General features: G+C 45.7%; 1 protein-coding gene across 1 annotated transcript in view; it reads right to left on the bottom strand.

The window, feature by feature from the left end:
* Nucleotides 1-26,842, bottom strand: part of LOC139228820 (probable E3 ubiquitin-protein ligase HERC1) — a 426,955-nt gene that overhangs the window by 299,572 nt on the left and 100,541 nt on the right. Inside the window, exons 26-28 of the mRNA XM_070860235.1 lie at nucleotides 25,652-25,744; nucleotides 19,475-19,642; nucleotides 15,574-15,813 (exon numbers count right to left, since the gene is read on the bottom strand). Of these exons, the coding sequence (XP_070716336.1) occupies nucleotides 15,574-15,813; nucleotides 19,475-19,642; nucleotides 25,652-25,744 (501 nt within the window). The remainder of the gene's footprint in view (nucleotides 1-15,573; nucleotides 15,814-19,474; nucleotides 19,643-25,651; nucleotides 25,745-26,842) is intronic.

Below are 26,842 nucleotides of genomic sequence, written 5' to 3' on the forward strand. Positions count from 1 at the left end.
TCAGTCCTAAATGGCCTACCCCTTATCCTAAGACTGTGTCCCCTGGTTCTGGACTTCCCCAACATCGGGAACATTCTTCCTGCATCTAACCTGTCCAGTCTCGTCAGAATCTTGTACGTTTCTATGAGATCCCCTCTCATCCTTCTAAACTCCAGTGTATAAAGGCCCAGTTGATCCAGTCTATCCTCATATGTCAACCCACCTAGGAATCAGTCTGGTGAACCTTCGCTGCACTCCCTCAATAGCAAGAACATCCTTCCTCAAAACTGATCACAAGATTTCAGGTGAGGCCTCACCAAGGCCCTGTACAACTGCAGTAAGACCTCCCTGCTCCTATACTCAAATTCCTTAGCTATGAAGGCCAACATGCCATTTGCCTTCTTCACCGCCTGCTGTACCTGCATGCCAACTTTCAATGACTGATGAACCATGAGTCGGAGAGGCGGGAGTTCGGGGCATTGGTGAGGCCTATAAAGGCCCAGCGGCAGAGGAGAGGCGGCGGCAGTCGGAGAGGCGGGAATTCAGGACGTTGGTAAGGCCTATAAAGGCCAGCTGGTGCAGCTGCAGCGGGGAGAGAAGGCAAAAAAGTAGCAGAAAGAAATCGAAAGGTGATGTCACAGCCAAGGGGGGAAGTGATTGATAAGTAGCTTTTCTTTTTTCTTTTCTTTATCAGTAAGTAACCTTTAGTATTGTTGTTGCCAAATTAAGTTTATCTAAGAGTTAAGTCATGGCAGGACGTGTTATGCTCCCCCTGTACTATGTGGGAAGTCAGGGACGCTTCCAGTTTCCCTGACAACTACGTTTGCTGGAAGTGCATCCGTCTCCAGCTCCTGACGGACCGCACTGCGGCACTGGAGCTGCGGGTGGATGAACTCTGGAGCATCCACGATGCTGAGAATGACGTGAATAGCATGTTTAGCGAGTTGGTCTTACCACAGGTAAAGGGTACACAGCCAGATAGTAAATGGGTGACCAACAGGAAGAGCAGTGCAATGAAGGTAGTGCAGGGGTCCCCTGCGGTCATCCCCCTGCAAAACAGATACACCACTTTGAGTACTGTTGAGGGGGATGACTCATCAGCAGAGAGCAGCAGCAGCCAAGTTCATGGCACCGTGGGTGGCTCTCCTGCACAGGAGGGCAGGAAAAAGAATGAGAGAGCTATAGTGATAGGGGATTCAATTGTAAGGGAAATAGATAGGTGCTTCTGCGGCCGCAACCGAGACTCCAGGATGGTATGTTGCCTCCCTGGTGCGACGGTCAAGGATGTCTCGGAGCGGGTGCAGGACATTCTGAAAAGGGAGGGTGAACTGCCAGTTGTCGTGGTGCATATAGGCACCAATGATATAGGTAAAAAACGGGATGAGGTCCTACAAGCTGAATTTAGGGAGCGAGGACTTAAATTAAAAAGTAGGACCTCAAAAGTAGTAATTACAGGATTGCTACCAGTGCCACGTACTTGTCAGAGTAGGAATCGCAGGAGAGCTCAGATGAATACATGGCTTGAAGAGTGGTGCAAAAGGGAGGGATTCAAATTCCTGGGACATTGGAACCGGTTCTGGAGGAGGTGGGACCAGTACAAAATGGACGGTATGCACCTGGGCAGGACTGGAACCAATGTCCTGGGGGAGTGTTTGCTAGTGCTGTTGGGGAGGAGTTAAACTAACATGGCAGGGGGATGGGAACCTATGCAGGGAGACAGAGGGAAATAAAATGGAAGCAGAAGCAAAATGATAGAAAGGAGAATAGTAAAAGTGGAGGGCAGAGAAACCCAAGGCAGAAAACAAGAAGGGCCACATTACAGCAAAATTCTAAAGGGGCAAATGTGTTAAAAAGACAAGCCTGAAGGCTCTGTGCCTCAATGCGAGGAGTATTCGGAATAAGGTGGACAAAATAACTGCGCAGACAGCAGTGAACGGATATGATGTGGTTGGCATCATGGAGACATGGCTCCAGGGTGACCAAGGCTGGGAACTCCACATCCAGGGGGATTCAACATTTAGGAAGGATAGGCAGAGAAGAAAAGGAGGCGGGGTGGCGTTGCTGGTTAAAGAGGAAATTAAACCAATAGTAAGGAGGGACATTAGCCTGGATGATGTGGAATCGGTATGGGTGGAGCTGCGGAATACCAAAGGGCAGAAAACGCTAGTGGGAGTTGTGTACAGACCACCAAACAGTAGTAGTGAGGTTGGGGACAGCATCAAACAAGAAATAAGGGATGTGTGCAATAAAGGTACAGCAGTTATCATGGGCGACTTTAATCTACATATTGATTGGGCTAACCAAACTGGTAGCAATGCGGTGGAGGAGGATTTCTTGGAGTGTATTAAGGATGGTTTTCTCGACCAATATGTCGAGGAACCAACGAGAGAGCTGGCCATCCTAGACTGGGTGATATGTAAAGAGAAGGGACTAATTAGCAATGTTGTTGTGCGAGGCCCCTTGGGGAAAAGTGACCATAGAAACATAAAAAATAGGTGCAGGAGTAGGCCATTCGGCCCTTTGAGCCTGCACCGCCATTCAATAAGATCATTGCTGATCATTCCCTCAGTACCCCTTTCCTGCTTTCTCTCCATACCCCTTGATCCCCTTAGCCGTAAGGGCCATATCTAACTCCCTCTTGAATATATCCAATGAACTGACATCAACAACTCTCTGCGGCAGGGAATTCCACAGGTTAACAACTCTCTGAGTGAAGAAGTTTCTCCTCATCTCAGTCCTCAATGACCTGCCCCTTCTCCTTAGAATGTGTCCCCTGGTTCTGGACTTCCCCAACATCGGGAACATTCTTCCCTCATCTAACCTGTCCAGTCCCGTCAGAATCTTATACGTTTCTATGAGATCCCCTCTCATCCTTCTAAACTCCAGTGTATGTCGGCCCAGTTGATCCAGTCTCTCCTCATATGTCAGTCCAGCCATCCCTGGAATCAGTCTGGTGAACCTTCGGTGCACTCCCTCAATAGCAAGAACGTCCTTCCTCAGATTAGGAGACCAAAACTGATCACAAGATTTCAGGTGAGGCCTCACCAAGGCCCTGTACAACTGCAGTAAGACCTCCCTGCTCCTATACTCAAATTCCTTAGCTATGAAGGCCAACATGCCATTTGCCTTCTTCACCGCCTGCTGTACCTGCATGCCAACTTTCAATGACTGATGAACCATGAGTCGGAGAGGCGGGAGTTCGGGGCATTGGTGAGGCCTATAAAGGCCCAGCGGCAGAGGAGAGGCGGCGGCAGTCGGAGAGGCGGGAATTCAGGACGTTGGTAAGGCCTATAAAGGCCAGCTGGTGCAGCTGCAGCGGGGAGAGAAGGCAAAAAAGTAGCAGAAAGAAATCGAAAGGTGATGTCACAGCCAAGGGGGGAAGTGATTGATAAGTAGCTTTTCTTTTTTCTTTTCTTTATCAGTAAGTAACCTTTAGTATTGTTGTTGCCAAATTAAGTTTATCTAAGAGTTAAGTCATGGCAGGACGTGTTATGCTCCCCCTGTACTATGTGGGAAGTCAGGGACGCTTCCAGTTTCCCTGACAACTACGTTTGCTGGAAGTGCATCCGTCTCCAGCTCCTGACGGACCGCATTGCGGCACTGGAGCTGCGGGTGGATGAACTCTGGAGCATCCACGATGCTGAGAATGACGTGAATAGCATGTTTAGCGAGTTGGTCTTACCACAGGTAAAGGGTACACAGCCAGATAGTAAATGGGTGACCAACAGGAAGAGCAGTGCAATGAAGGTAGTGCAGGGGTCCCCTGCGGTCATCCCCCTGCAAAACAGATACACCACTTTGAGTACTGTTGAGGGGGATGACTCATCAGCAGAGAGCAGCAGCAGCCAAGTTCATGGCACCGTGGGTGGCTCTCCTGCACAGGAGGGCAGGAAAAAGAATGAGAGAGCTATAGTGATAGGGGATTCAATTGTAAGGGAAATAGATAGGTGCTTCTGCGGCCGCAACCGAGACTCCAGGATGGTATGTTGCCTCCCTGGTGCGACGGTCAAGGATGTCTCGGAGCGGGTGCAGGACATTCTGAAAAGGGAGGGTGAACTGCCAGTTGTCGTGGTGCATATAGGCACCAATGATATAGGTAAAAAACGGGATGAGGTCCTACAAGCTGAATTTAGGGAGCGAGGACTTAAATTAAAAAGTAGGACCTCAAAAGTAGTAATTACAGGATTGCTACCAGTGCCACGTACTTGTCAGAGTAGGAATCGCAGGAGAGCTCAGATGAATACATGGCTTGAAGAGTGGTGTAAAAGGGAGGGATTCAAATTCCTGGGACATTGGAACCGGTTCTGGAGGAGGTGGGACCAGTACAAAATGGACGGTATGCACCTGGGCAGGACTGGAACCAATGTCCTGGGGGAGTGTTTGCTAGTGCTGTTGGGGAGGAGTTAAACTAACATGGCAGGGAGATGGGAACCTATGCAGGGAGACAGAGGGAAATAAAATGGAAGCAGAAGCAAAATGATAGAAAGGAGAATAGTAAAAGTGGAGGGCAGAGAAACCCAAGGCAGAAAACAAGAAGGGCCACATTACAGCAAAATTCTAAAGGGGCAAATGTGTTAAAAAGACAAGCCTGAAGGCTCTGTGCCTCAATGCGAGGAGTATTCGGAATAAGGTGGACAAAATAACTGCGCAGACAGCAGTGAACGGATATGATGTGGTTGGCATCATGGAGACATGGCTCCAGGGTGACCAAGGCTGGGAACTCCACATCCAGGGGGATTCAACATTTAGGAAGGATAGGCAGAGAAGAAAAGGAGGCGGGGTGGCGTTGCTGGTTAAAGAGGAAATTAAACCAATAGTAAGGAGGGACATTAGCCTGGATGATGTGGAATCGGTATGGGTGGAGCTGCGGAATACCAAAGGGCAGAAAACGCTAGTGGGAGTTGTGTACAGACCACCAAACAGTAGTAGTGAGGTTGGGGACAGCATCAAACAAGAAATAAGGGATGTGTGCAATAAAGGTACAGCAGTTATCATGGGCGACTTTAATCTACATATTGATTGGGCTAACCAAACTGGTAGCAATGCGGTGGAGGAGGATTTCTTGGAGTGTATTAAGGATGGTTTTCTCGACCAATATGTCGAGGAACCAACGAGAGAGCTGGCCATCCTAGACTGGGTGATATGTAAAGAGAAGGGACTAATTAGCAATGTTGTTGTGCGAGGCCCCTTGGGGAAAAGTGACCATAGAAACATAGAAAATAGGTGCAGGAGTAGGCCATTCGGCCCTTTGAGCCTGCACCGCCATTCAATAAGATCATTGCTGATCATTCCCTCAGTACCCCTTTCCTGCTTTCTCTCCATACCCCTTGATCCCCTTAGCCGTAAGGGCCATATCTAACTCCCTCTTGAATATATCCAATGAACTGACATCAACAACTCTCTGCGGCAGGGAATTCCACAGGTTAACAACTCTCTGAGTGAAGAAGTTTCTCCTCATCTCAGTCCTCAATGACCTGCCCCTTCTCCTTAGAATGTGTCCCCTGGTTCTGGACTTCCCCAACATCGGGAACATTCTTCCTGCATCTACCCTGTTCAGTCCCATCAGAATCTTACATGTTTCTATGAGATCCCCTCTCATCCTTCTAAACTCCAGTGTATAAAGGCCCAGTTGATGCAGTCTCTCCTCATATGACAGTCCAGCCATTCCTGGAATCAGTCTGGTGCACCTTCGCTGCACTCCCTCAATAGCAAGAACGTCTTTCCTCAGATTAGGAGACCAAAACTGAACACAATATTCCAGGTGAGGCCTCACTAAGGCCCTGTACAACTGCAGTAAGACCTCCCTGCTCCTATACTCAAATCCCCTAGCTATGAAGGCCAACATACCATTTGCCTTCTTTAGTGCCTGCAGTACCTGCATGCCAACTTTCAGTGACTGATGAACCATGACACCCAGGTCTCGTTGCACCTCCCCTTTTCCTAATCTGCCGCCATTCAGATAATATTCTGCCTTTGTGTTTTTGCCCCCAAAATGGATCATCTCACAATTATCTACATTATACTGCATCTGCCATGCATTTGCCCATTCACCTAACCTGTCCAAGTCACCCTGCAGCCTATTAGCATCCTCCTCACAGCTCACACCGCCACCCAGTTTAGTGTCATCCGCAAACTTGCCGATATTACACTCAATTCCTTCATCAAAATCGTTAATGTATATTGTAAAGAGCTGGGGTCCCAGCACTGAGCCCTGCGGCACTCCACTAGTCACTGACTGCCATTCGGAAAAGGACCCGTTTATCCCGACTCTCTGCTTCCTGTTGTCAACCAGTTCTCAATCCACGTCAGTACATTACCCTCAATACCATGCACTTTGATTTTGCACACCAATATTTTGTGCGGGACCTTGTCAAAAGCTTTTTGAAAGTCCAAATACACCACATCCACTGATTCTCCCTTGTCCACTTCTGCGAGCTACATCCTCAAAAAATTCCAGAAGATTCGTCAAGCATGATTTCCCTTTCATAAATCCTTGCTGACTTGGTCCAATCCTGTCACTGCTTTCCAAATGCGCTACTATTTCAGCCTTAATGATTGATTCCAACATTTTCCCCACTGCTGATGTTAGGCTAACCAGTCTATAATTACCCGTTTTCTCTCTCCCTCCTTTTTTAAAAAGTGGTGCTACATTAGCTTCCCTCCAATCCATAGGAACTAATCCAGAGTCGATAGACTGTTGGAAAATGATCACCAATGCATCCACTATTTCGAGGGCCACTTCCTTAAGTACTCTGGGATGCAGACTATCAGGCCCCAAGGATTTATCGGTCTTCCATTCCATTAATTTCCCTAACACAATTTCCCGCTTTATAAGGATATCCTTCAGTTCCTCCTTCTCACTAGACCCTCGGTCGCTTAGTATTTTCGGGAGGTTATTTGTGTCTTCCTTCGTGAAAACAGAACCGAAGTATTTGTTTAACTGCCATTTCTTTGTTCCCCATTATAAATTCACCTGAATCTGACTTCAAGGGATCTACGTTTGTTTTCACTAATCTTTTTCTCTTCACATAGTTATAGAGCTTTTGGAGTCAGTTTATATGTTCCCAGCAAGCTTCCTCTATTTCCCCCCTCCTAATTAAACCCTTTGACCTCCTCTGCTATATTACAAAATTCTCCCTATCCTCAGGTTTGCTGCTTTTTCTGGCCAATTTATATGCCTCTTCCTTGGATTTAACACTATCCTTAATTTCCTTTGTTAGCACGGTTGAACCACCTTCCCCATTTTATTTTTACTCCAGACAGGGATGTACAATTGTTGAAGTTCATCCATGCGATCTTTAAATGCTTGCCATTGCCTATCCACCGTCAACCCTTTAAGTATCACTCGCCAGTCTATTCTAGCCAATTCACGTCTCATATCATCGAAGTTACCTTTCCCCAAGTTCAGGACCCGAGTCTCTGAATTAACTGTGTCACTCTCCATCTTAATAAAGAATTCTACCATATTATGGTTACTCTTCCCCAAGGTGCTTCGCACAATGAGATTGTAAATTAGTCCTTTCTCATTACACATCACCTAGTCTAGGATGGCCTGCCCTCTAGTTGGTTCCTAGACATATTGGTCTAGAAAATCATCGCTAATACACTCCAGGAAATCCTCCTCCACCGCATTGCTACCAGTTTGGTTAGCCCAGTCAATATGTATCTCGCCAAGGGACTCGGCATTCAAATACATAGAATGGCGTGAGGTTGCTGTACTTACGTGAGATATACCATCAAACGTTCCAGAAAAAATTAGGCTCTCCATTCTAGTGAAAGTACTCTTTCAATTGGGGAAAGGCCAATCTAACTAAGCCGAGATGTGATTTAGCAAAAGTAGATTGGAAACAGCTACTTGAAGATAAATCAGTGTCAAGAGCAGTGGGAGGAATTCAAGGAGGAGATAGTGAGGGTTCATTGCAAATATGAACCCACAAACAAAAAGGGTGGGACTCCCAAATCTAAAGGCCCTTAGATGTCAAGCAGCATACAGAGTAGGATAAAGGAAAAAAGGGAAACTTATGTCAGATACCGAGAGCTCAATACTGCAGAAAGCCTAGGAGTATAGAAAGTCCAGCGATGAAATTAAATAGGAAATTAGGAAAGCAAAGAGAGGGCATGAAAAAATATTGGCAAGTAATAATCAAAGAAAATTAAAAGTTATTTTATAAATACATAAAGAGCTAGAGGATAACAAAGAAAAGAGTAGGGCCTATTAGAGACCAAAAAGATAATGTGTGTCGAGGCGGAAGACGTGTGTATGGTTCTTAACGAATACTTTGCGTCTGTCTTCACAAAAGAGCGGGATGATGCAGACATTGTACAACAACAACTTATATTTATATAGCGCCTTTAACGTCGTGAAATGTCCCAAGACGCTTCACAGGAGCATTATGAGATAAATCAATTTGACACCGAGCCGCATAAGTAGAAATCAGTGCAGGTGACCAAAAGCTTGGTCAAAGAGGTATGTTTTAAGGAGCGTCTTGAAGGAGGAAAGAGAGGTAGAGAGGCGGAGAGGTTTAGGCAGCGAATTCTAGAGCTTGGGGACTAAGCAACAGAAGGCACGGCCAACAATGGTTGAGCAATTACAATCAGGGATGCTCAGGAGGGCAGAATTAGAGGAGTGCAAACATCTCGAGGGGGGGGGGGGGGTTGTGGTGCTGGAGGGAATGAGAGAGTAGGGATGGACGAGGCCCTGGAGGCATTTGAAAGGATGAGAATTTTGAAAGTGAGGCATTGTTTAACCGGGAACCAATGTATGTCAGCGAGCACAGGGGTGATGGATGAGTGGGATTTGGTGGGAGTTAGGACACGAGCAGCCGAGTTTTGGATCACCTCTAGTTTACGTAGAGTAAAATGTGGGAAGCCAGCCAGGAGTGCATTGGAATGGTCAAGTCTAGAGGTAACAAAGGCATGGATGAGGGATTCAGCAGCGGAAGAGCTCAGGCAAGCGCAGAGATGGGCGATGTTATGGAGGTGGAAATAGGCAGTCTTAGTTATTCTGCGGATATGTGGTCGAAAGCACATTTCAGGGTCAAATTTGACACCAAGGTTGCGAACAGCCTGGTTCAGCCTCAGACAGAAGTTGGGGAGAGGCATGGAGTCGAGGCTAGGGAACGGATTTTGTGGCGGGAACGAAAACAATGGCTTCGGTTTTCCCAATATTCAATTGGAGAAAATTTCTGCTCATCCAGAACTGCATGTCGGACAAGCAGTCTGACAATTTAGAGACCGTGGCGGGATCGAGAGAAGTGGTAGTGAGGTGAGTTGGGTGTCATCAGCGTACATGGGGAAGCTGACTCTGTGTTTTCAGATGATGCCGCCAAGGGGCAACATATAAATGAGAAATAGCAGGGGACCAAGGATAGATCCTTGAGCGACACCAGAAGTAACGATGCAGGGCAGGAAGAGAAGCCATTGCAGGCGAGTCTCTGGCTACGGTTAGATAGATAAGAATGGAACCAGGCAGTCCCACCCAGCTGAACGACGGTTACATAGGCCTGTTTACACTTCCTACATAATCCCTGCCTGCTTGCAGCCATGTAGTCATCTGGGAAAGGCACAAAACCAGAAAAAAAAACATAAGTTTTGAATCTATCAATAAATTGCTACATCCAGTACATTTGGTAACCTCAGACAGAAGTTGGGGAGAAGGATGAAGTCAATGGCTAGGAGTTTGTGGCGGGGACCGAAAACAATGGCTTTGGTCTTCCCAATATCGAATTGGAGAAAATTTCTGCTCATCCAGAACTAGATGTCAGACAAGCAGTCTGACAATTTAGAGACCACAGAGGGGTTGAGAGAAGTGGTAGTGAGGTAGAGTTGAATGTCATCAGCGTACATGTGGAAACCGATGCTGTGTCTCCGGATGATGTCGCTATGGGGCAACATGTAGATGAGAAATAGGAGGGGGATGGATAGATCATTGGGGGACATCAGAGGTAACAATGCGGTCAATTATAGTGAAGGAGGAGGAGGTGGCATGTCAGATGAGATAAACATAATGGCCCTAAGTTTCCACATGATTTGCGCCTGATTTTTAGGAGCAACTGGTGGAGAACGGACTATCTTAGAAATCGCAATTCTCCACATTTTTTTTTCTGCAGTTCTAGTCAGGTAGAACAGTTTCACTTTGGAACAGAATTTTTTCTTCAAAAGGGGGCGTGTCCGGCCACTGACGCCTGATTTCAAAGTTTCCACAGTGAAAACGTACTCCAAACTAACTTAGAATGGAGCAAGAGAAGATTTTTGTAGAACTGAAAAAACCTTGTCTACACATTAAAAAATCAGGCGTAGGTTACAAATTAGGCGTCCAGAACGAGGTGGGGAGGGGGAGGGAAGTCATTAAATTCTATAATAAATCCTTATTTATACTTCTACAAATATTATACAAATAAATCCAACCTGAATAAAAAATTTATAAGCAAAGAAAAGATTAAATAAACCATCTTCCTACCTGTGTGAAAGTGCTTCAGCCAGGGAGAATGCTGCAGGAAGCCTCACAAGTTGAGGCAGCCGTTCGTTCCCGACGGCAGGGGGGGAGGAGGAAGCCGTTCCAGACGGCAGGGGGGGAGGAGGAAGCCATTCGTTCCCGACGGCAGGGGGGGAGGAGGAAGCCGTTCCAGACGGCGGGCGGGGGTGGGGGAAGGAGACAGTGAGAAGGCTGCAGGAAGCCTCACAAGTTCAGCAGCCATTCCCCGACGGCAGGGGGGGGGGGGGGGGGGGGGAGGCCGTCGGGAAACGGCTGCCTCAACTTTGAGGCTTCCTGCAGCCTTCTCACTGCTGCAAGAAGCCTCAGTGCTGATGTGCTGATGGCAATGTGCTTTTATTAAAAAATGTTCAAAAATTAAACAGCCACAAAGAACTACAAAAATGGCCGAGTGCCAATGTTTCCTTCACACTGAGCGTGCGCGAACGCTCCAACGCGCACGCGCAGGATTGCCGGCAGGAAAAAAACAAATTTAAATGGTACCCGCCCCCTCCCACTTACAAAATCGGCACGAGTGTAGGCTCCGCCCCCCTGGGCGCCGCGCCAAACAGACATGGAGCTGCAGGGCGCTCCAGAATCGCGCGTTTTTTTTTCCGGCGCGAAAAACGGGCGCCCAGCTCGGAGGGGCGCCCGTTTTGTAGCGTGTGGAAACTTGGGGCCAATGAGAGGAAATATTGGCTTCTTTGAAAGTAGATAAATTACCAGGTGTGGATTATATATATTCTAGGCTGTTAAGAGAAGCAAGGGAGGAAATAGCACAGGCCCTGACCATCATTTTCCAATCCTCTCTGGCTGCAAGCGTGGTGCTGGAGCACTGCTAACGTTGTACAAGAAGGGAGAAAGGGATAGATGAGTTGTTACAGGCCAGTCAGCCTAATCTCGGTGGTGGGAAAAGTATTGGAAAAAATTCTGAGGGACTGTATTAATCGTCATTCAGAAAGGCACATTTTAATCAAAGAAAATCAATATGGATTTGTCTGACTAACTTGACTGAATTTTTTGAGGAGGTAGCAAATAGGGTCAATGAGGGTAGCGTGTTTGATGTAGTCTACATGGATTTTAGCATGGCTTTTGATAGGCCATGTGGTAGACTGTTCAGAAAAGGAAAAGCCCATAGGATCCAAGGGATAGTGGCAAGTTGGATCTAAAATTGGCTCAGTGGCAAGAAGCCAAGAGTAATGGTTAACAGGTGTTTTTATGACTGGAAGGCTGTTTCTAGTAGGGTTCTGCAGGGCTCAGCTCTCGGTCCCTTGCTTTCCATGATATATATTAGTGAGTTAGACGTAACAATATTTTGCATTTGCTTTCACAAAGGAAAAGAGCAATGCAGATACTGCTATCGAAGGAGGAGTGTGATATTCTGGATGAAATAAATATAGTGAAAGAAGAAGTATTAAGGGGTTTAGCAGCTTTGAAAGTAGATAACTCCCCAGGCCCGGATGAAATGCATCCCAGGCTCTTGAGCGAAGTAAAAGAGGAAATAGCAGAGGCCTTGACCATCATTTTCCAGTCCTCTTTGGATCTGGGCATGCTCCCGGAGGATTGGAGGACTGCTACTGTAGTACCCTTGTTTAAGAAGGGAGAAAGGGATAGGCCGAGTAATTACAGGCCTGTCAGCCTAATCTCAGTGGTGGGAAAATTATTGGAAAAAATCCTGAAAGACAGGATAAATCTACATTTGGAAAGGCAAGGATTAATTAGGGACAGTCAGCACGGATTTGTTAAGGGAAGATTGTGTTTGACGAACCTGATTGAATTTTTTGAGGAAGTAACCAAGAGGGTCAACGAGGGTAATGCGTATGATGTAGTGTATATGGACTTTAGCAAGGCTTTTGATAAAGTCCCACATGGTAGACTGGTCATGAAGGTTAAAGCCCATGGGATCCAGGGCAAAGTGGCAAGTTGGATCCAAAATTGGCTTGTAGGTAGGAAGCAAAGGGTAATGGTTGATGGATGTTTTTGTGACTGGAAGGATGTTTCCAGTGGGGTTCCGCAGAGCTCAGTACTGGGTCCCTTGCCTTTTGTGGGATATATCAATGATTTAGATGTGAATATCGGAAGTATGATTAAGAAGTTTGCAGACAACACTAAAATTAGCTGTGTGGTTGATAATGAAGAGGAAAGTCATGGGCTGCAAGAGGATATCAATCTACTGGTCAGGTGGGCAGAGCAGTGGCAAATGGAATTTAATTCAGAGAAGTGTGAGGTGATGCACTTTGGGAGGGCTAATAAGGAAAGGGTATACACATTAAGCAGTAGGCCGCTTAATAGTGTAGATGAACAAAGGGACCCTAGAGTGCTTGTCCACAGATCCCTGAAAGTAACAGGCCAAGTGGATAAGGTGGTTAAGAAGGCATATGGAATGCTTGCCTTTATTGGCTGAGGCACAGAATATAAGAGCAGGGAGGTTATGCTTAAACTGTATAATACTTTGGTTAGTCCACAGCTGGAGTACTGCGTGCAGTTTTGGTCGCTGTATTATAGGAAGGACATGATTGCACTAGAGAGGGTGCAGAGGAGATTTACTAGGATGCTGCCTGGAATGGAGAATTTAGTTATGAGGGCAGATGGATAGGCTGGGTTTGTTCTCATTGGAACAGAGGAGGTTGAGAGGAGACCTCTGAGGTGTACAAAATATTGAGGGGCCTGGACATAAGTGGATAGTAAGGGCCTATTTCCATTGGTGGAGGGGTCTATTATGAGTGGGCATAGTTTTAGGGTGGTTGGTGGAAGATTTAGAGGGGATTTGAGGGGGGGCTTCTTTACGCAGAGGGTAGTGGGGATCTGGAACTTGCTGCCTGAAACAGTGGTGGATGCAGAAACCCTCACCACTTTTAAGAGATGGTTGGATGTGCACTTAAAAGTGCCGTAACCTGCAGGGTTACGGACCTAGAGCTGGAAATTGGGATTAGACTGGATGACCTTTTGTTGGACGGCGCAGATATAATGGTAAGTACTGCAGGGAATAGAATACGGCCAGGGTGATCTCCTGAACTAGTTTCGATCACGTGGATGGTTTGGAGAGGAATTTTCCCAAATTTTTTCTCCCTAAATTGGCCTGGTTTTTAATCTGATTTTTGCCTCTCCCAGGAGATTACATGGCTCCAGTTGGGGTGGAGTATAGAATGTTTCAGTATAAGGGGTGTCGCAGTTGTGTGAGGCGGACTGGTTGGGCTGGGTGCTCTTTGTCTTTCCGTCATTGTTCATAGGTTTATATGTAACCTTTAGGGCTGCTGACCAAGGGCCTTGCGGCTTTTTGTCGGCCGGCGTGGACATGATGGGCTGGAATGGCCTCCTTCTGCGCTGTAAATTTCTATGTTTCAATGCAGGGTGCATGATTAAGAAGTTTGTAGTTGATACAAAAATTGGTCATCTGGTGAGGAAGAAAGCTGTAGACTGCAGGGAGATAGCGATGGACAGATCAGGTGGGCAGAAAAGTGGCAAATAGAATTCAATCCTAAGACGTGTAAGGTAATGCATTTGGGGAGGGCTAACAAGGCAAGGGAATACACATAAATGGTAGAATACTGAGAAGTGTGGAGGAGTATTGGGATCTTGGAGAGCATGTCCACAGATCCCTGAAGGTAGCAGGACAGGTAGATAAGCTGATTAAGGCGGCATACGCAATGCTTTCCTTTATTAGCCGAGCCATAGAATAAGAACAGGGAGTTTATGCTTGAACTGTATAAAACACTAGTTAGGCCACAGCTAGAGTACTGTGTATAATTTTGGTCACCACATTACAGAAAAGACACGACTGTACTGGAGAGGGTAGAGAGGAGATTTACGAGGATGTTGCCAGGACTGGAGAATTTTAACTATGCGGAAAGATTGGATAGGCTGGGGTATGTTTTCTTTGGAACAGAAGAGGGTGAGGGGAGACTTAATTGAGGTTTATAAAATTATGAGGAGCCTAGATAGATTGGATAGGAAGGACCTTTTTCCTTTAGCAGAGGAGTCAACAACCAGGGGGCATAGATTTCAAGTAATTGGTAGAAGGATTAGAGGGGAGTCTTTTCACCCAGAGGGTGGTGGGGGTCTGGAATTCACTGCCTGAAAGGGTGGTAGAGGCAGAAACACTCACCACATTTAAAAAGTACTTGGATATGCACTTGAACTGCCATTACCTACAGGGTTACGGATCAAGAGCCGAAATGTGGGATTAGGCTGGATAGCTCTTTTTCGGCAAGCACTGTGCTGTAAACTTCTGTGATTCTAATGGCATGCTAAGTCTTAATTATTTCCAAACAACCTATCCAGCACTGAAAATTAACTTTAACAAGTTGTATTGTCGCATTCCTTTCGATTTTAATTATTGTTTCAGATTTTTTTTTAAATATTCTTTTTTTTTAACTTTTTCTTTCAGTCTCTTTTATCCCTCTCTCTTAATCCAATCTTTCTATTCATCTCTTTATTTCACTTTCTGTACCCGATTTGACTTTGAATTCACTTTTCTAACTTACACATTCTGGTTCAGACTCTGCGCTGCTCATTAACAATTCTTCTATCTGATTGGTTAAGGACATACACAGTTGCTTGGCCTGTACACACAGGTCCCAGATGCTCTGTAGAGGACATCACACTTTTTGGATAGTTGGCTGACTGGAAACCCCAGTACAAAACCTCATGGAAAGTCTATCGGCAAGTGCAAGTGTAACGAACGGTCTCCACTGACCACAAAATCCGGTCCAATAATGTGATGATGAATCTAATATTTATGTCTCAACTACTTCCTATCGAATTAAACCACATCAGAAAAACCAAATAGCTACAATTAAAACTTTCATGCAATTCATAGCATTATTGTACTTTCTACAAAGTAATAAAAAATTTGATTAAATGTGGTTAGTATTTCTAATTTCATATTTTATAGCTCTTAAAAATCAGGACCTTAATAAGGTAAAATGTCACTATTTAGACACTTGAGTTCCATTTTAAAACAAAATTCTTTTTTTAATGCTTAAATTATTCCATGTACGGTAAAATCTTGATTATAAATTGCATAAGTGCATCACAGGGCAAAGTACATCAAGAAACTAGTCATATTACTTGCCATATTAAATGACCTTTCTGAATGGCAGATAATCCACATATTTTCTTACCTCATCATTCTTTCCAAATGAGATTGTTCTTGCTTCCACATCCAGGACACAGGTTATACAGTCTCCCTGTGTATAGCTGGGTAGGATACAGCCTTGCTCCCCACCATGGTAGAGGTTCCCACTATAAGCTCTGTAAAGCCACATGTCTGATGTTGTACGATGGTTGAAATCTCTAATTGGCCACCGTGACACCCCGACACATGTACCCTCGTTACCTTTATTCTCCCTGGTTACGCAAAACTGCGCACAAATTGAGAAAAAGACGGATATATCAAACACATCTGAAGCAAACAGATAAGTGGTGCCCTGCTATAAAACAAAAAATTAAAACAAATTATGTTTTACTTTTAAAAATGTTTACCTGAATGATTAGATAGTCACTGCTACTGCTCACATCCTTTGCTACATCTCTTCCTTAAATCAGGAAGGTGGAAAAGGCAGCTTGATCAGACTACCCAATTTGCACTGCCTTTCAACTTCATTAATGGAGGGCAAGAGGTATGTTCTTTTTACTTGTGGTCCCCTCGCACCTCATATTTGAAAGTCCAACTTGCATATGTGTCCAGCAGACCAGGGTTATCACCTCAATGGAGCATGGGGAGACATATGCTCCCCCAACTTTATCAGCCTCTCCAGCATGCCAGAGCTCCAAGGTGCCAGGGGAGCACACCAAGCTTCTTGACTCAATGACGTAGCAGAGTGCTGCTGTTGAGTGAGAGCAGGAATTTTAAGCAGGTGCTCAAGCTCACTCAGCATGAGACTGGTAGACCACCTGATTTCCTGGTGCCTCTGCACTCCTGAAAATGAAAGCAGAGAAGCAGTGGGAAATCAGGATCAGGACTAGGAAAATCAGCTAAAGTGCTCTAAGCAAGCCTCTCTGGCTGCTTAAAATTTCACAGGAACCAACAAGGACATAAAATCAAGTCACTAACATTTAGCAATCTAATTTGCTCTCTAATCTCTCTTCTTTGCAGAAATAAAGTACAAAATCTTATGGCTATCAGCCAGGCAAGCTGGTTTTTTAACCACTCTACAAGTGGCGGACTAACTGATCCTTATTTACACAAAGTGAAGGGATCGTGGTCTTTCAATAACGTCAGAGAGCATAACTGCTTGTTTGCCATGTGCAGAAGCTTCTGAGAAAACGCTGAGATATCAAAGCAGATTAGGTGTCGTTGACACATACAACACAATGGTCAGAAGGAACTGTCAACAAAACCACTGCTATGGTGGAGTATCTTAATCGATACCACTCGAATAGATTGGACAAAACAATTATTACAGAAGATCAGAAGGAATGTGGCCCGGAATTTGAGGTGGGTAATAACAATGTACAAACTACGGTCTCAGTTAATACCCTTTTGAAACTGACTGCAACTTCAGGATTTAGTACATGTGCATCAAATGCAGAAATCCTGAAGTTGCGGTCAGTCATTCACGGCTTCGACACTGGCTGCGGTGTGGCCCTCCCCCCACCCCCCAATAGCTGGGTATTAGTGTAATCAGGGAAATCAGTGAAACTGACAAAAACTTTGGCTTTTGGCAGTAATATCGCTATTAAATACTCCATTAAAAGTTAGACCTTGTCGGATTAGGTGTAACTGAGGTTTTAACAGCATAGCCACTGCTACCCTGAAAAATAAATTCTAATTTTGTAGTGTCAAATTTATTCATTTTAATAAAAATTAACATTTTTAAGAAACTTCTAGAAAAAATGTTGTTTTTTTAAAGTTTGTTCATCACAGGTTTACCCTTTGCCCCATATGAGAGTCCCAATCTTTGTTTTGTTATCATAAGATTTTTAAAGTTATAAAAGGAACTCCTTCACTTCCTGGTTCCCTGTGTGTGAGAATTCTGCATTGTGAACAGCCATACAGCTTGCTGACGTCACAGCAGCTCGCACTTTAGAATTACCCACTGATCTCAATTGAGTGTCGGAAAAACCGAACTTCTCGCTACAGAAATTGTACGATCTTTGTAAGAAGCTTTCCCGACAGCCAGTGGTGAACGCCTTTGCTTCACCGCTGACTGCAAATTACGGGCCTCACGGGCACGTCATGGGTTGAAATTGGGTGCCTTTGCACCTCCAGTTAGCGCCCCCCCCCCCCCCCCAAATGGCTTCATGACCGGGCGCAGCGATGACATCGACTCCCACCACAAATGCCACCTGCAGCAATGTCAGGCAAAAACACCGGCAGTAGCAGGAGATGTGCATCGGTTGGCTGGCCACTTCGGGGGCAATGTTTAAAGGCGAGGTGGCCGAGTTAAATTAAAAAAAAACATTTTCCCTCCAGCTTTTCTCACTGGTTCGTATCCGCGATTGTTCAGCCCGGCACACTGCTTGGCTGCCATTGTGGTCCAGGTAAGTTATTTTTATTTTGTAGAGCCTGCAGCGATGGCCCTTCCCTTTAAAGGAGGAAAGGAGCCTTCCAACGCAGCAGCGCTGCACGGCCTAGTGTGCAGCGCTGCTGAACTCACGCCCCGCCTGCTGCCGATTGCACAAAGGGCGAATTTTTTTAAAGTTTGAAATCGTTAGTGCCTGGTTTTCCAACTTTTTAAAGTGAGCACCCGAAACGGAGTGATAGTGAATTTCTCCCCCCATGTCTTCAAACTGACATAATTTGAATTGATTGGCCAAAATAGTGACTACAGAAAACTTTAATCTATCCCTTTCTTGATCGGAGCTTGTTTGATGTAAACATGAATGCAGAGTTGAGGTATAAAGAAGTGATCATGTAACTTACAAAAGCTAGTGATGCCCTAGATTTGGGGGAGAAATTGGCCTCTTTTGCGTCTCCCGTTAGCGTCTCCGGGGGGGGCGATAATGGGGCACTAATGGCTTACCGACCGGGCATGGCGAAATTACCGACACCGACGAACTTAAGTGGCAGGATAGCGCTGGAGCTAAAACTTACCGCCTCGATCTCATGTGTCCCGGAGATCGTGATGTCATCCAGTGCGCAGCACTCCGTTACTGTCCCGGATGTAAAATTCCCTTCTACCCCCTGGGGCACCACCAGGCATCAACAACGGGAGCTGCAGGAGGCGTTGTCACCTCGGCTGGCTGCTTGGGGAGCGCTAATTAAAGGCAGTGGTGGTCAGGTAGGCCACTATTTTATTACCCCAGTGTACTGTTTTTTTTTATTTTTTCGATCCCGCGATTGATCAGCCTTGCATTCAGTGCTTGGGGCTGCTCTGCGCATATCGCAGGTGTCGTCGATGACCATTTCCATCCTTAGCCTCCAAATCCCACAACATTGGCCCTTCCCTTTAAGGGAGGGAAGGAGCCCATGAAACCGGCAGCAATGCACGGAACATTGTGCAGCGTTCTGCCGCTACCACCCCTCTTGCTCCCTTTAGTGGCATAATGGAAGTGGTAGCATTTGATTTAGTGCACCACTTCCCTCTTGGAGCGCTAAACCTGAAGTTAGCATCGGAATCAACTGTGTAGTGCCCGGCGATACTTTTATGATCCTGCAAAAGTTATCGCCCCAAATAGGGCACGACGCAATTTTTAGCCCTTGTTATTTGCATAACATGAAGCAAATCCCGACATATACTGTACTGAGAACTGACTGACTGAAGAGTAAAAGCACATTCCTGACAGTTTGTAGTTGATGCAATCGTAAATCTACAAATACCTTGTTGCTATTTGGGTCACATCTTCAAATTATTGAAAATTACTTGTTTGATGAAATAAATCTGACATTTCAAGATTTAAAACTGTTGGTGGGGGTTTACCTAAGGCTGGGAACTACAGCATTAGGTTGGATACAACTATTCTTTAAAGATAGATGGAAGCCAATGAAAATAAGATTGATTACAGGTACAACTGAAAAACTAGATTGTCGACCACAGTTTATAATTGTCTAATATTTATCATTTCTGGTAGCACACTTGCCTTCCATTGAAAACATCCAGATGTTATGGCAGTTGTTGCTAAGCCATATCCTTTGCCCCCTGCACCATGAGATAAAACATTTCCAGATTCCATTATGCAGCAAACCATTTTATCTGGGTCAAAGGAAAACTCTTTCATGGGTATGTTGTCATCCTCTTTCTCCTCCGTCTGAAACAAGAAAAAGCAAAACAAAAATGTACACCCAGTAAAATTCGTGTTCAGAACTATTCATTTAAAATGTAACTAGTATGGTTAATTCTTTCTTGAAATGTTTTGGAATATCTTCTGCCTTAAAGAACTACCTCAACCTTAATTATAACTGCAGATAAACTGAAAAGGTGACTTACTAGGGTAGTACGCAGGTGTATGGGAAATAAAATTAAGAGTAAATTAAAATTGAAATAAAGTTGTACAGAAGGGATGAAATGCCCATTCTATCACACTAAATAAATGAGCACAGCTCATGGGCCGAAAGTCCACGGTTTTTCCAATTCACTCCCACCGTAAGTGATTTTGAAAAGCTTTGTTATTTTGGTTGCAGGAAACTGGTTCATCAAATAAATTTTAGAACAATGCGGATACTTTATCTGTTGATTTTTGCTTCGACATAATTTTATGTCTTACAATAAATTCAAATTAGCAGTTTTAACTCGGGTTATATGGTCTGTCACCATATGAGCATAAATAAAACCTGAGAGAACAATCACTGTCCCGAGTACCAACAGGCAACAAGCTGATCCTCCTGGGTGACTTTAATGCCAGAGTTGGAAAGAACACAGACCGCTGGGGAGGTGTGATTGGCAGAGAGGGTAGGGAAAACCAACTCCACTGGTACCCTCCTCCTGACGAAATGCTTAAAACATGGCCTCGTAACCAACACCTTGTTCCGTCAGAAAGACAAATATAAGGCTTCATGGTAGCACCCTCGCTCCAAGCACTGGCATCTGCAAGACTACGTCATCGTCCGAGCGAGGCAACGCAAAGATATGCGCATCACCCGCGCCATGACAGGAGCTGACAACTGCTGGACGGACCACCGCCTAATCCGCTCGGTCATCACCATCAACGTAGCCCCAAAACAGCGACGGCGACAGAAACGCTGCCGCAGGAAAATCAATGCTGGAGCACTCAAAGATCCTGCTAAGAAAGCTCGATTCAGCCAGCGTCTCACTGCCAACCTGATGACTCCATGATCCAGAGATGCAGAATGTCCACAGCGCCTGGTCTGCCCTACAGCCCTGTAGACCATGAGCTTGGTGGCAGTTTTGAGGGCCTGGTCTTCAAACATTCTTTTCCTTAGGCGGCTGAAGGCTGCACTGGCACACTGGAGGCGGTGTTGGATCTCATCGTCGATGCCTGCTCTTGTTGATAGGAGGCTCCCGAGATATGGGAAGTGGTCCACGGTGTCCAGGGCCGCGCCGTGGATCTTGATGACTGGGGGGGGGCTGTGCTGTGCAGTGAGGACAAGCTGGTGGAGGACCTTTATCTTACGGATGTTTAGCGTAAGGCCCATGCTTTCATACGCCTCAGTAAATACGTCAACTCTCTGTCCTGGAGTTCAGCCTCTGTATGTGCGCAGACGCGGGCGTCGTCCACGTACTGTAGCTCGACGACAGAGGTTGGGGTGATCTTGGATCTGGCCTGGAGGTGGCACAGGTCGAACAGGTTCCCACTGGTTCTGTAGTTCCACTCCAGTGGGGAGCTTGTTGACTGTGAGGTGGAGCATGACATGACGGCGAGAAAGATTGAGAAGAGGGTTGGGGCGTTGACGCAGCCCTGTTTGACCCCAGTCTGGACCTGGATTGGGTCTGTGATGGATCCATTGGTAAGGATCACGGCCTGCATGTCGTCGTGGAGCAGGCGGAGGATGGTGACGAACTTTTGGGGGCATCCGAAATGGAGGACAACGCTCCATAGGCCCTTGCGGTTGACAGTGTCACAGGCCTTTGTAAGGTCGAAGATGGCCTTTGACACTATATGGCTCAGAGACATGGACCATGTACAGTAGACACCTCAAGTTGCTGGAGAAATATCACCAACGATGTCTCCGCAAGATCCTACAAATCCCCTGGGACGACAGGCGCACCAACATCAGCGTCCTCTTTCAGGCTAACATCCCCAGCATTGAAGCACTGACCACACACGATCAGCTCCACATAGGCCACATAGTTCGTATGCCAGACATGAGACTCCCAAAGCAAGTGCTCTACTTGGAGCTCCTTCACGGCAAACGAGCCAAAGGTGGGCAGCGGAAACACTACAAGGACACCCTCAAAGCCTCCCTGATAAAGTGCAACATCCCCACTGACACCTGGGAGTCCCTGGCCCAGGACCGCCCTAAGTGGAGGAAATGCATCTGAGGGGGCGCTGAGAACCTCGAGTCTCAATGCCAAGAGCATGCAGAAATCAAGCGGAGGCAGTGGAAAGAGTGTGCAGCAATCCAATCCCACCCACCCCTTCCCTCAATGACTACCTGTCCCACCTGTGACAGAGTCTGTGGCTCTCGTATTGGACTGTTCAGCCACCAAATAAATCACTTCAGGAGTGGAAGCAAGTCTTCCTCAATTCCGAGGGACTGCCTATGATGATGATGGTCTGCCCTCAAGAACTCCATAATTAACAGCTGTGAAGGGACGCTCGGTCACTCGACCAGGAAACACCACGACTGGTTCGACGAGAACAACCAGGAGATAAGAGCTAATAAATCGCAAGCGCAAGGCATTCTTGAATTGGAAACAGCAACACAACTCGAGAGCAAAAAAGCAGCTCTACAGACATCTGAAGGCCGAGGTTCAACAAAAAACTTGCGACCTAAAGAACCGATGGTGGGTGGAGAAAGCACAGGAGATCCAGCAACTGGCCAACAACCACGATGTGTGTGAATTCTTCAGCGCAGTCAAGACCACCTACGGCCCAAGCAGCCAAGGCCCTACCCCACTGCTGGCCAAGAATGGAGAGGCACTCATCAAGGACAGAGAGGCAGTCAGTGCCCGCTGGAAGGAGCACTTTGAAGATCTCCTCAACCGAGACTCTGTCTTTGATGAGAGTGTCCTCGACTCCATCTCGCAGCATGCTACCCGCCACCATCTCAGCACAACACCAGCCCGGCATGAGGTTGAAAAGGCCATCCGACAACTGAAGAACAACGACGCCTCAGGAGCAGATGGAATCCCAGCCAAAGCACTAAAACATGGCGGAGAAGCACTATTGGCGCGAATACATATCTAATTTCTCTCATTTGGAAGAAGGAAAGCATGCCAGAGGATCTCAGAGACGCGGTAATCCTGACATTTTCAAGAAAGGCGACAAGTCCGATTGCGGTAACTACAGAGGAGTTTCCCTGTTGTCTGCTACAGGGAAAGTAATCGCAAGAATCCTCCTCAATCGCCTTCTTCCTGAGGCTGAAGAGCTCCTCCCAGAATCGTAATGCGGATTCCGTCCACTAAGAGACACAATGGACAAGATCTTCACCACGCGGCAAATCCAAGAGAATCGCAGGGAACAGCACCAACCCCTGTACATGGCTTTCTTTGACTTCACAAAGGCCTTTGACACAGTCAACAGTGAGGGATTATGGAGCGTCCTCCTGAAATTCGGCAGCCCTCAAAAGTTTGTCACCATCCTTCGCCTGCTTCACGATGACATGCAAACTCTGATCCTGACCAACGGATCCACCATAGACCCAATTCACGTTTGGACCGGAGTCAAGCAAGGATGTGTAATCGCACCAACGCTCTTCTTGATCTTCCTTGCTGGAGTGGAGCTAATCTACAGAACAAACGGAAAACTGTTCAATCTCCGCCGTCTCCAGGCCAGATCCAAGGTCGGCCCATCCTCGGTCATTGAATTACAGTACGCAGACGCTGCCTGCATCTGCGCACACTAGGAGGCTGAACTGCAAGCCATCGTCAACACGAGGTGTACGAGAGCATGGGCCTTACGCTAAACATCCGTAAGGCAAAGGTCCTCTACCAACCATCCCCCGCCACACAGCACTGCTCCCCGATTATCAAAATCCATGACGAGGCCTTGGACAATGTGGACCATTTTCCACACCTCGGGAGCTTAGAAACTTAGAAACATAAAAAATAGGTGCAGGAGTAGGCCATTCGGCCCTTCGAGCCTGCACCGCCATTCAATAAGATCATGGCTAATCATTCCCTCAGTACCCCTTTCCTGCTTTCTCTCCATACCCCTTGATCCCTTTAGCCGGAAGGGCCATATCTAACTTCCTCTTGAATATATCCAATGAACTGGCATCAACAACTCTCTGCGGCAGGGAATTCCACAGATTAACAACTCTCTGAGTGAAGAAGTTTCTCCTCATCTCAGTCCTAAATGGCCTACCTCTTATCCTAAGACTGTGTCCCCTGGTTCTGGACTTCCCCAACATCGGGAACATTCTTCCCTCATCTAACCTGTCCAGTCCCGTCAGAATCTTATACGTTTCTATGAGATCCCCTCTCATCCTTCTAAACTCCAGTGTATGTCGGCCCAGTTGATCCAGTCTCTCCTCATATGTCAGTCCAGCCATCCCTGGAATCAGTCTGGTGAACCTTCGGTGCACTCCCTCAATAGCAAGAACGTCCTTCCTCAGATTAGGAGACCAAAACTGAACACAATATTCCAGGTGAGGCCTCACCAAGGCCCTGTACAACTGCAGTAAGACTTCCCTGCTCCTATACTCAAATCCCCTAGTTATGAAGGCCAACATGCCATTTGTCTTCTTCACCGCCTGCTGTACCTGCATGCCAACTTTCAATGACTGATGAACCATGACACCCAGGTCTACTGTCAACAAGGGCAGACGTTGATGACAAAGTCCAACACCGTTTTCAGTATGCCAGTGCAGCCTTTGGTCACCTGAGGAAGAGTGTGTTTGAAGACCAGGACCTCAAACCCGGCACCAAGCTCATGGTCTACAAAACAGTAGTGATACCCACCCTCCTATATAGCTCAGGGATATGGACTATGTACAGCAGGCATCTCAAAGCAATGAAGTACCACCAACTCTGCCCCGCAAGATCCTGAAAATTCATTGGCGGGATAAGCGCACCAACACCAGTGTTCTTGCTCGGGTCAACATCCACAGCATCGAAGCATTGACCACACTCAATCAGCTTCATTGGGCAGGCCACAGTGTCCACATGCACAATACGAGACTCCAAAAACAAACATTCTACTCGGAACTCCGACACGGCAAGCAAGCCTCAGGTAGGCAGAGGAAACGCTTCAAGGACACTCTCAAAGCCTCCTCGAAAAAGTGCAACATTCCCACCGACACCTAGGAATCCCTGGTCCAAGACCGTTCAAAGTGGAGGAAAAGCATCCGGGAAGGCGCCGAACACCTTGAGTCTCTTCGCTGGGAGCAAGCTGAAGCCAAGTGTCGACAGCGGAAGATGCATATGGCAATTCAAGCACCCCACCCACCCGTTCCTTCAACCACCGTCTGCCCCACCTGTGACAGAGACTGTAGGTCCCGCATTAGAATCAGTCACCTGGGTACTCATTTTTAGTGTGGAAGCAAGTCATCCTCGACTCCAAGGGACTGCCTAAGAAGATATATAAAACCTTAGAGAACTATGTGCAGTACTGGGCTCCACATTATAGAAAGGATATTGTGGCTTTAGGGAGGGTACAATGCAGATTTACTCGCATGCTGCCAAGTATGAGGAAACACCAATATACAAAGAAAGACTTTTATCATTAAAATAACAAAGATTCTGGGAGATCCAAGTGTTTAAAATTATGAAAGGATGAGACCGGTTAGATAAAAGAATGCTTCTCGTAGTCGAGGAGTCTAGAGCAAGGGCCATAGATTCAAGATTAAATGCAGAGATTTAGAAGAGAGAGCGCAAAAAACTTCTATAGAGGTTGTGAGGCTGTCAAATTCACTTCTAGAGTGAGTGTTTGAGGCAGAAACTATGTTAATGTTCAAGATTAGGGTTGAATAAGGATTGAATAGGGGATAAATAAAAGGCGATAAAGGGATATGGAAACAGTGCGGGTAAATATGATTTGGATTATTTGCTTGCATAGAGGATTAAAGTCTACATGGACCTGTTGGATCGAATGGCTTGGTTGTAACTTTTATGTATTCAACGTAGATATAAAAAACTGCCTGTTCTCATAAGATTCAGAACTACCTTTGTTATTCAGGAAATATTTCTGCCATACCTCATTTGCTTTCTCCATTTTTTCCTGTTTGCTTAAAGCAAGTGGCATTTCCCACATACAAGCAGAAAGTGAACTGAAGAGCTCTTCCAAAGTCTGAAAGAAAATATTTTTTATTAAGGTTGTAATGTTGTGTTCATTTTTGTTAAAATCATACTTAGTCATGGTAAATTGTCAAAAATAATGGAAATCGCAGTAGTCACAATCATAGTCTATATTCAAGCTACCTTTATTTTTCTACATTTTTATGCAAACCCTTTCAAAATCATAAATCTTTGTGTAATCAACTTTAAATCATCTGTAGTCATTATTTAATTACATTTATCCACTTTGATTTTGTTTAAACAAGAATAAAATGTCTCAGGTCGAGGTGGATTTTTTAATCTTTTTTCCACTTGCTCTCATTCATCTGTGTACCCCTCTCTTTTTTTGTTTCTTTTCTCCCTCCACTCTATCCCTTTCATAACCTTCCATCATTTTTTTCTCTCTTAGTTTTCCACTTGTCTCTAACTTGTGCTTCCCATTTCCTGCAGTGCTGCCACTGCTTGTGAGGAGAAATAAGAAACAGAAAGACCAAGAGCAAAACTGAAGTGAAGAGGGAGTGGCAATAGATAATAATAGGCAATAAATAGAGTGGGGAATAGCCCAGAGATCACACCAAAGCAACAAAGAGTCAATGGAGAAGGAAAGTCAGAGTGTGTTGTTTCTGTGTCAAAGATACAACCTTAACTGTTAATTTAAAAAAAATGTTTACCAGCTAAAGTCCCATGAATAAAATTAACTTTTTTCAGTTAGTATTTGATATGGTAACCTAGTTACGGTTCTGAACTAGCAACCTAGAGATCTCGAGTTCAAATCCCAGCATGGCAAGTTGTGCAACTGAATTCAATAAATTACCAGAACAAAATATCATTAAAGCTGCCAGATTGTCATAAAAACCCAATTGGTTCACTAATGTCCTTCAGGGAAGGAATCTGTCACCGGTAAATAGTTTGGTCTATGCATGATTCCAGTCCCACACTACAAGGTATATTCTTATTCCTGAGAGCAATAAATACTGCCTTGCCAGTACCACCCACATCCCAAGAACAAATGAAAATAAAACTAGTATTTATACCTCTTCTCTAGTCCAGTAGTAGAGAATAGAACATTGAAATAATACTTTGCACTGCAATAACTAAATGAATACTGTAT

Source organism: Pristiophorus japonicus, chromosome 2, assembly GCF_044704955.1.
Source record: "Pristiophorus japonicus isolate sPriJap1 chromosome 2, sPriJap1.hap1, whole genome shotgun sequence".
NCBI lineage: Eukaryota > Metazoa > Chordata > Chondrichthyes > Pristiophoridae > Pristiophorus > Pristiophorus japonicus.